Source organism: Papaver somniferum, chromosome 1 (assembly GCF_003573695.1).
Source record: "Papaver somniferum cultivar HN1 chromosome 1, ASM357369v1, whole genome shotgun sequence".
NCBI classification, from domain to species: domain Eukaryota; kingdom Viridiplantae; phylum Streptophyta; class Magnoliopsida; order Ranunculales; family Papaveraceae; genus Papaver; species Papaver somniferum.
In genome coordinates this window covers 240184672-240195109 of record NC_039358.1, presented here as the reverse complement: position 1 = coordinate 240195109, position 10438 = coordinate 240184672, and the positions used below count along the sequence as shown (strand labels likewise).

General features: G+C 37.8%; 2 protein-coding genes across 2 annotated transcripts; one reads left to right on the top strand and one right to left on the bottom strand.

Moving 5' to 3' along the window:
- Positions 1-6499: 6499 nt before the first annotated feature.
- LOC113274224 lies at positions 6500-8134 on the bottom strand. Its single transcript, XM_026523683.1, has 3 exons — positions 7832-8134; positions 7013-7661; positions 6500-6710 (listed from the first exon to the last, which is right to left on the bottom strand). Exons 1-3 carry the CDS (start codon positions 8132-8134, stop codon positions 6676-6678), a joined length of 987 nt encoding a protein of 328 aa, XP_026379468.1. The 3' UTR covers positions 6500-6675.
- Positions 8135-9383: 1249 nt separating this feature from the next.
- LOC113321396 (protein NDR1-like) lies at positions 9384-10414 on the top strand. Its single transcript, XM_026569305.1, has one exon. It carries the CDS (start codon positions 9498-9500, stop codon positions 10206-10208), a length of 711 nt encoding a protein of 236 aa, XP_026425090.1. The 5' UTR covers positions 9384-9497; the 3' UTR covers positions 10209-10414.
- The last annotated feature ends 24 nt before the right edge of the window (positions 10415-10438 follow it).

Here is a 10438-nt window from a genome sequence, read left to right as displayed (position 1 = left end):
CGTGAGGGTTGGTGCGTGTACTAGAGAATCGGGCCTTTGAAAGACCAAAGAATCCCAAAAATAAAAAGAAATAGATGTTGAGGAGAAAACGGAATAATGTTACATCGAATGCAGTACAATCCTGATAGCTTTCTCAAGATGAAAATCCTGAGAACCTTGAGCATCCCTTTTTAACAAGACAAAAATTAAAAAGAGATGCAACATGAACATGTCAGGGTGTAATAAGATGAGCATCTTACTCATCATTATTCACTTCTTATTTTTCCTTTTCATCGGTATTTAACAAACTACCTGGTTTAGTTGAAGAAGCATTATCAAGAGAAGATTTAGAAGTACCTGGGTTAACAACATTCCATGTTTTCTTGATATTCCGTCTCAATCTGTTTATGTGAATCTTCAGATCAGAGACTCGATTGTTGACATATAAAAAGTCTGAATTGGAAGTCTTGGATTCACATTCCTTTTTGAGAATATTAGAGGAACTTAACTAGTTTTTCTTTCTCCTGTTCCTTTTTCTCCTTCCAGACTGATTTACAGCACCTGTCACACTTTTGTTGTTTTTCCTTCCACCATTGTAGGCGTCCTTCGATTTGAATACATAATTAGGAAAATCCCTATCACAATATATCCCTTGAGGCCGAACAGGAATGAATTCAATCAGTGATATATGTTTAACAACTTCTTTAGACATCCAAGTAAGAATGTTGTGAAGTTTTTCATTCCTTATCCGAAGACGACACTTTCGCTCATAGTGTCCTTTGTTTCCGCAGTAATAGCAGTTGAAGGACCTAGGTTCAGTTCTCTTTTGAGCAGATTTAGAAGAAGTAGAATCCTTGTTTTTGCAAGCCGACACAGGTTCTTCACATGGAGAAATTTTAACAGCTTTAACAAACATAGTCTTACCACTGTTAGGAGCATCTATTCCTTTATATCCCGAACCACGTTTATCATGATGTTCTTTACAGGCTCCCAGCATAGAAGACAGTTTTGTAGATCTAGAACCGAACCTATTTAGATTCTCTTCCAGTGATTTTACCTTATTAAGAGCAGTAGTGAGTTCGGTTTCCAAGGATTTCTCTTTGGTAAGAAGATTGCGTTCTTTGTCATTGAAACACTTCTGTTGAGATTCACATCTTGCTTCAGTTTCGGCAAGCCTCTCTTTTAATATACAGCGGTTACGAAGAAGATTATCACATTCAGATTTTTTTAAGCGAACCTCTTCTTCATGATCTTTAACAGTGGATTGTAACAGTTTGTATCCACCATCATAACCTTTGAAGAGTTTTCTCAACTTTCTGTTTTCTTGACAGAGATGACCCATATACTTTCTCAAGAAAGCAGTTGTCCTTGTTTCTTTCAATTCACGATTAAACAACTTGATGTATTGATAAACTTCCTCATCAATACTCTGTCCATCTTCAGAATCACTATCGTCTGAGAGATCATCCAATTGTTCATCAAGAGATCTTCTACAGTTGAATGTAGATTCGGCTGAAAGAGACGAGAAGGAGTTTTCCTTAGTGGTTTCAGATCTTTGAAACTTATCTGAGCAGTCATGTACTGATGTTGCTTTGCCAGAGATAGTACTCTTGTCCATAGAGTCAGATCGCTACAAACACAGACTGATGAGGTATTAATGTGTTTGCCTGCTCAGATACCAATTGAAAAAGCGGGGGTCTAACAACACCACCCAATAATTCGATTAGCAATCTGTATGGACTAACTCCGAAATACTTTGCTAGAGAATCAACTATACAGTCAGACTCAATCTAGATAAAAGTATCTCAAGGAGTTAATATCTCTCTCTTGATTTGATATTTACTCAAGCTAAAAACAATAGAGAGTCTTTATCAAATATAAGGAATAACTTGGACGGTACCAAAGACCAATGTCCAAGGATCAATCAATATCAATCAACAACCAAAGGTTGGATTTCCAATTGATGATCACGAACGCACAACCTGTATTATTTCAATTATATAAAATATAATGCGGAAAAGAAATAACACAGACACCATAACTTTTGTTAACGAGGAAACCAAAAATGCAGAAAAACCCCGGGACCTAGTCCAGATTGAATACACACTGTATTAAGCCGCTACAGACACTAGCCTACTCCAAGCTAACTTCGGACTGGACTATAGTTGAACCCCAATCAGTCTCCCACCTATCCAAGGTACAGTTGTACTCCTACGCCTCTGATCCCAGCAGGATACTACGCACTTGATTCCCTTAGCTGATCTCACCCACAACCAAGAGTTGCTGCAACCCAAAATCGCAGACTTGATAATAAACAAATCTGTCTCACACAGAAAAGTCTATCAAAGGATAAATCTGTCTCCCACAGAAAAACCCTAGGTTTTGTTCCGTCTTAAGATATGAAATCAAGGTGAAAAGGAACCAATTGATAATCCGGTCTTATATTCCCGAAGAATAGCCTACATTAATCAATCACCTCTCTACAATCCTTCCTGACTACACAGGCGGTTTGTCGGGGAATCACAAACAGTGAGACGAAGATGTTTGTGACTTCATTATCTTGCCTATCGGAGAACTCTCACGATCTCAAGCCAATCAATAGATTGTACTCGTACGATAGAAGATGCAAGATCAGATCACACAACTACGATAAAAGTAGTATCGGTCTGGCTTCACAGTCCCAATGAAGCCTTTAAGTCGTTAACCTGGTTTTAGAGAAGAAAACCAAAGGTTAAAGGAGAATCGAATCTAGCGAGTGCACTAGTATCACACAGACGTGTGGGGATTAGTTTTGCACAATGCTAGATGTCTCCTTTATATAGCCTTCAAATCAGGGTTTTGCCTTAGTTACAAAGTAATCCATATTCACCGATAGATGAAATCTGATTTAGATTCAAGCTAATATTTCTCAACCGTTAGATCGAAAACTTAGCTTGTCACACACACTTGGGTAGACGTTTACTGGGTTCGTGAAAACCGTGCCCAAACGTGTACGTGTATGTTGGTTTAACATAGTAACCCAAAGGTTAACCATATGAGCATTTCATATTAACCTTGTTCTTCTTCACCATAACTAGTTCAATTGACTCAAAGGAATGATAGGCACATTTTTGTGTCTTATATAATCTCAATTATATATATTATTAGTGCTCGATTTTATATTTATTATGGCTTTTTATGTCTTTGTAGGTATTTAAAGAGAAATAAGCTCTTGCGGCGAAATTGGCTCGAAAAGTGGTGTTTTACACCCCAGGATAAAGTACTAAAGGCACCACAGAAAAATTACTAAAGGCACCCCATGTGAATGTGTTATTCGGACTCCAGAAACGGATAAGGGGCGACCACTGGATAAGGGGTGTCCTTCTTCTAAAATTCAAATTTCATTTTTGCCGGGAAAAATTCCTTCTTCACTGGCAGATTTTTGATCGAAGTTTTGAACGTGTTCTAGGGAGATTCAATGGCTGATTTTTCGTAGGAAGTTGTGATATGGCCTAGCAAACACGTTGTGGGCTTTTGGTTCGATCAGAATTAGCTAGAATCGTCTAGGCAATCCACGAGTTGCAAACAGGGAAAACACGTACAGGGAGAAGATATCCACGGGTTCTGGGAGAATTTGTACGTGTTCTGATGATGTGTAATGACTTGAACGACTTGTTGGAGCGTGACAAAGATAAACAGGGATAGTTTTCACGTAATTGACAGCTGCAAATACGTGATCGAGATAAAAAAAAAAATATATATATATATATATCGTTTACTGCCAAGTAATGGGAGAATATTTGGAGTGATTGAGCAAGATTTTATGAGGCTGTTGGGTATAAAAAGGATTCTCGAGAGTCAGAGAAGGGGGTCGATACTTTTGGGGAAATCTTGAGGGTGAAGGTCGAAGCCACAGAACCGGAGCAGAGAAGTGCAGTCGAGTTGCAGTCGAGGAAGAAGAAGACAAACCGTCACCTTTTCTTTCAAAACTGTAACAATTTTCCAACAATTATTGTTTTGTCCGTAACAGTCAGCTCTGTAACAGCGGGTTCTGTAATAATTATATTTGTTGCAAATTCGATTTTTCTTCAATAAAACACATATTCAGCCATGCATTATTATTTTGAGCGTGTTTTTGATATGAGGAGCTAAACCCCAGCACTGGGACGACGGAGGAAACCCTATTTCACAATCACTTGGTAACTATAATTGATTCTTTATGACTTTTGCACTTGTTTTAATCGATTTATGATTTTTCTTGATTAGTTGTGATTTTGTTTGATGTCGCATGTTGGGTCTTAGGTACTTTTGATGCGTCATGCTTGTGATTTACATCTAATACTTTATAAAATCTACTTTAGGCAATTTATTAGAAAAGAGTCAACAAAAGAGATATAATTGTTATGAATCATTATATGAACCAATTGAATGTGAAGTATGATGGAATCCGAAGTCCTGGTATCTCTCGATAGTGTGACAATCTTGTGAATATATTTTCATTATTTTTAGTGTTTTATATTGTTAAGTATGAAACCAAATCTTATTAAGTCCGAGTTGAACGAACTTTTATTTACCACTTGAAAAACTGCATCAATGAACTAGTTAGAGAGTATTTCAATTGCTATGAGATCTTATGTAACGACACAAGACACAACTGAAACAAAGATGATTCGATTCGATTGAATCGGCTCATGAACTTTATAGCCACAGTTTGTATAAAGCATTCCTTAGTAATTTAAGTTTCATGTTCAGAGCACATCTTTAGATCATAACGACTTAAGCTCACCAACAAGTTCGCGGACTTAAGAAAACCAGCGGAGTTTTCCAAACTCAACAGAAAATCTCGGCAAAGAGACTTTCGCCAGTTCGCGGACTAACACGGAAACGAGTTTTTGGAAAATCCCAGCAGAAATTCTAGGTACGAGAACTTCCGTCAATTCGCGGACTGGGTTCGCGGACTTGGCAAAGCCAATTCCTCCGGTTTCTCTCAATCAACAAAGTTCGAAAACTTTGGATTAAGGAATGCATGGTTATGTAATCTAAACTCTCATTCCAATCATTGAGACATTCTCAGAGGACATTATATAGCCGTTATTCACAGAGCGTCTCGCGTCAGAGCAATTCTCAAAGTAATTGAAACTTTTCATGACTTTCGTCACTAGGTGAAGATAAACTTGATCAAAGCGAAACGCTTTACCAACACATGATTTCGAGATATAGATAGGCAAAATATACTCGGTAGAAGATATAAGAGATAGAATTTTGAGTGATAGATAAGTTCAAGTCTCCACATACCTTTTTGTTTATGAAGTTCCACGGTTCCTTGAGTAGATCTTCGTTGTTGTATGATGAATCGCCATGAAGTCCTTGAGCTCAACTACATTTTTTTATCCTAGTCCGAGACTTAGATATGTAGGCTAGAAATCAAGACTCATAGTTTTGATCACTAACATTGACAAACATGCTTGAGATAGCAACGCATGCGATGCCGACCGAGCTATGCTCTAACAGAGACAAGGTACCCTGTGAATTACTCTGAAGAGTAGGGATTTGTGCAGCGCAAATTTCAACAGGTCTGTCAGAAATCGATTGTCCAGAATGGTGCATTAAACAAGGAGGAGAAGAGGGTGCAGGGCGAGAAACATCATGGCATAACTGTGTAGATGGTGGTGAATCAAGTATGGAATCATACTGAGTATAGTCAGCATAGAAACTGACTTAGGAATAGAAGTAGATAAGTCATTAAAAGGGAAGATATTCTCATGAAACACCATATCACGAGAGACATAAGTGGATTTAGATTCGAGATCATATATGGTGTATCCTTTTTGGCCATAAGGATACCCAATAAAAATGCCCGGCTTGGTACGTTGATCAAACTTGTGAACTGGTCGAGTGTTTCTACCAAAACAGAGGCATCCAAAGACTCGTAGAGAAGAAGAATCAGGGGGAGTATGTAAAACAACTTCATGCAGTGATTTATGTGATAAAACTGGCGTAGGTAGTTTATTGATGAGGTAAGTTGCATCCAATATGCATTCACCCCAGAATTGAATAGGCAGATTCGCTTGAAATCTCAAGGCACGTGCCACATTGAGCAAGTGGCGATGCTTCCTTTCGACAATGCCATTTTGTTGTGGAGTATAGACACAACTTGTTTGATGTAAAATTTTATTTTCATGGAACCAAGATTGAAGAGCATTGGATTTAAACTTAGAGCCATTGTCAGGCCTAAAAGTCTGAAGTTGTGGGATGAGTAATGGATTAATACCACAGGAGATGCTGGTTATTTTGCGTCCAAATTGTTTGATAACAAAAGCAAAAAAATATTTGAGAAACTTTAAAGTTTCGGATTTGACTTTCATCAAAAATACCCAATTACATCGAGAGTAGTCATCTACAATTGTAAGAAAATACTTGGCATTAGTTAGAGAGGCAGTAGAAAAAGGTCCCCAAATGTCGGCATGAACCAATTGAAAAGGATGTTTAGAAACAGAAACACTTTTATTAAATTTAAGTCGAGATTGCTTTTCCCTGGGGCATACATCACACAAGTGTTTATACGAAGAACTAATGTAAACAAATTTGCGAGCTAAAAATTCAAAACAATCCACATGTGGATGGCCTAGACGACAGTGCCATTTGCCGAATGGCTTATTTGCAGCTAGAGAAGAAACAGATGGCTGAAAAATGAAATGATAGAGGCCAGCAATTCGCTTACTCCATCCAATCTCCATTCTCGTGTGAAGGTCCTGGAAGACACAAGACTCGTGTGAGAAGGTAAGACAGCAGTTTGATGAGCTTGTAAGCTGACTGACGGAAATCAAGTTGAATTTAAAACTTGGAATGTAAAATACATTGAGCAACGTAATAGTTGGAGAAAGTTTAACAATCCCAGTATGTGTTACTGAGATGTTAGAGCCATCAGGCAACTGAACCATGATAGGGTTCAGGACAGATGTGTAAGATGTGAAACAGGACAAACTAGAACAGATGTGGTGTGTATCACCACTGTCGATAATCCAAGTAAGATAAGCACACGAAAAAATCATACCTGCGCAATTCGCATATGAGGCTATGTTGTTTCCAGCATTGTCAGGATCAAGCAAAGTCATAAGCCGAGCATACTGGGCAGCTGAGATGGCTGGAGCTGCAGGCATGTGTTCAACAGCGTGATGTGCAGGAGCAACAGCAGCAGCATAAGAGGGCTGCGATTGGTTTCTCGGCTTTGGTGGACTACTCGGATATCCATTCAACTTCCAGCAGGTTTGACGAGTGTGGCCATGCTTAGTGCAATAATCACAGAATGGGCGAAGACATTTGTTATTGTTATTCCCATTTCCAGGGTTGTGGAAAGAATGCTGCTGAGATCTATTGGAATCGCTGCGATAAACATTCAACGCAGCGGAATCAACCTGAGGAATAGAGGAGGAGGATTTTATACCTTGTTGTTCTTCCTCCTGGCGTACCAGATTGTAGATCTTAGCAGCAGATGGCATCAGTTCCGTCAAAAAACATTGACTGCGAAGTGTCGAGAATCGATCATGTAACCCTTGAAGGAATTCCATGGATCGATCTTGATTGTGGTGATCTACAAAGTCCTTCCCAGCACCGCAGATGCATGGCACCAAAGGTCTGAATGAATCTAGCTGATCCCATAGAGTCTTCAAGTGGGTAAAATAGATAGCAACACTGTTGTTTTCCTGCTTCAGATTCAGAGAAGAGATATATTTTTTTTTAGGGAAAATAGCTTATGTGCATTCTTATGGGAGAATCGGTTTTTGATTTCCAGCCATTGAGCTCTTGCAGAAGGAAAAGCCATGACGCTGGATCTGATTGCTGAGTCCATAGAATTTGCAACCCAGCTGCCAACCAGGTCGTCTGCACGAGTCCAATGAAGAAGATCAATTGGATCTTCGGGTTTTGTAACTGAGCCATCAATGTATCCTAGCTTAGCCTTAGCACTTAGGGATTTTCTAACTCCTCTTTCCCAGATGCAGTAGTTGTCACTGGTCAAGAGTGGTGTGAAGATAACAGTTGTAGGGTTGTCAACCGGATGTACATAATAGGGAGATGATGGTGATAGAACTACATCCTTCTTTGATGTGTTGGAATCCTTCTTGGGTGAAGAAGTATTTGGAGAAGGAGGAGTTTGAGTTTCATTATCAGTTGTCATGATTGATCAGTTGCGGAGAGGGTGAGAAAAAAAATTAACCTAGTTCTAGATTACCATTAAGAAATCATGTTTTGGGGTTTTTGTATCTCATACAACTGTACTTAGATTTACTTCATTGATATGTATATATACGATTACAAGAATGTTAAGATAGGTTTTACATAACAGAAATAGCAAAGAAATAGGTTATCCTAGAGAATAGAATGACTAGAACTAAGATGCTAAGGAATAGGAAAATTACAGTTGTTACAATATTGAATAAGTACAACTAAGTTACGATTCTCTTGTATACAAGACAGTACGTACCTGTGAAGTTTAATACTTTTAGCACCTACCCAATAACTTCAATCTTAGAACATTTTTTTCTTGGATCAAAAGTGACTTGGATTAATTAAAATAAGATTGTACTAAATCACTACAAGTGCTCTTTAAGTTGGTCGGCAATACAAGTGCCAAATGTTTAATGTTTATATACAATTGGTTAGATGGCATGGACATAAGCAAACACAAATACTGTACAAAGTTTCATGTCTTTTGTATCTACTTACATTTTTATAGAAAAACTATTTCATGCCATACAGCACTACCACACACCTATTTCACCTCAGATATTATTTTCATGCAATTACAGGTTATAAATGCACTATTTTGATAAAGATTTTTTCACATCCCCACATACAAAAAAACAAAGTATCAAGTACACAGTAGATATGGATATTGATTCAAGTAGTTCATCTCTTGGGACGTTGGAGAAAATTGAAACGAAAAAAATAGAAACCAATTAAAAATCAGTTTACTCTATTAAAATTGAGGGTATACTTCTCAAAAAAATCTTATTAGTTATCAAAGTTTGGACATAACAATGGAGATATATTGCTGCATCCCTATAATTTTCCAGCCTTCAGCTTTCTCAATAATATTACTTTATTAATGGGTAAGATACTTGTAATCTCCATTAGAGGGGGAAAAAACAATAAAGCTATAAGAAATTATTTTGCTATTACCTACCTTATATACGTAGTATTAAATTGAATCTTTAACACTTTTTCTTGGATCAAAAGTAACTTCGATTAATTAACAAATGTTAAACCACTATAAGTGCTCTTAAGTTGGTCGACAATTCAAGTGTTAAATGTTTAATGCTAGTTAAATACAACTGGGTTTAATGGCATATGACATAAGTAAACACATAGTACTAAGTTTATCAGAAACTTGGGTGAAATGATGACAGGCAACCTTGACACTAGGCTTCAGCAAAGGAATCTCATTATTTATACTATGAGAAAGATGAAATGGATTCCTAGCTGGTTTTTAGTGGTGATCTTATTGATTCTTATCCTCAATTCTCTTTATAAGGATTCTTATGGGTAGAAAGAAGAAGAATCAATCTTCATCAAAACTTATCATGACCGCCTCCACATCAAAACATATCATGGCCACTGCTGAAACTCCTCTTGCTCCTGCAAATACCAAGGGTAAACCAAGGTTTTTCTTATTGACTTTTATTGATAGGTATTTCTTAATGTTCATAGCAATTGTAATTACTGTATCATTAGTTGTTCTAATCACATGGTTTGGTATGCATCCGTTGAGACCTCGTTGTACGCTCGGGAAATTTTACATTCCGACACTTGATAAAGCGTCAAATGCTACTCATACAGTGAATTCCACAGCCATATCATTCGAGCTCAGTTTCTGGAATCGAAATACGGAGAAGAAAGTCTACTATGATAAGGTGAACATGACTTTTTCTTATTACTACGGTAACAACGGCTTAAACTTACCAATTGGAAATACATCTATACCTCCATTTCATCAAAGGTATTTGCGTACAAGAGATCACGTAGAGACGGTCCAAACTTTTGGGGTACCTTGGGAGGAAGTTAAGAAAAAGGTTTCAAATGGAAGTACCCCAGCAGTATTTCGAGTCGATTTGGAAACACATGTGAGGTTCAAGAATGGGATATGGAAGACAAAAAGGCACGAGTTAAGATTGGGAGTTAATGTTACTGTTAACGATCATGGAATGATGTCTGTGGAGCATGGTTTGAGGCTGCAAAGAATTATAGTCTGAGGCTGCAAAGAATTATAAGGGCTGTCTAATGCTTCTGCACACGTTTGTGATTGCGACTGTATTCGTGCCACCGTATGAATATTGTTGTTGCGTTGTTATTGGCTTTTATTTTGCCTCTTTTGTTTTCGTTTTCTGGGGTACAATTTTGCGTTACTGCTCTGGTCAGTGCCATATTGTGGAGTAATTTGGTTCTTAATTTCATCAAACTCTTATCAGCCACCATCGAGGAA

Bases quoted from the DNA above. Each gene is read 5' to 3' on its own strand.
- LOC113274224 (XM_026523683.1), bottom strand. From the start codon at position 8,134: ATGACAACTGATAATGAAACTCAAACTCCTCCTTCTCCAAATACTTCT. The intron at 7,662-7,831 runs GTTGGCAGCTGG...AATCTGAAGCAG, and splicing joins GGACTCGTGCAGACGACCTG to GAAAACAACAGTGTTGCTAT. The intron at 6,711-7,012 runs GTATGATTTTTT...TGTGTCTTCCAG, and splicing joins CTCATATGCGAATTGCGCAG to GACCTTCACACGAGAATGGA.
- LOC113321396 (XM_026569305.1), top strand. From the start codon at position 9,498: ATGGGTAGAAAGAAGAAGAATCAATCTTCATCAAAACTTATCATGACC.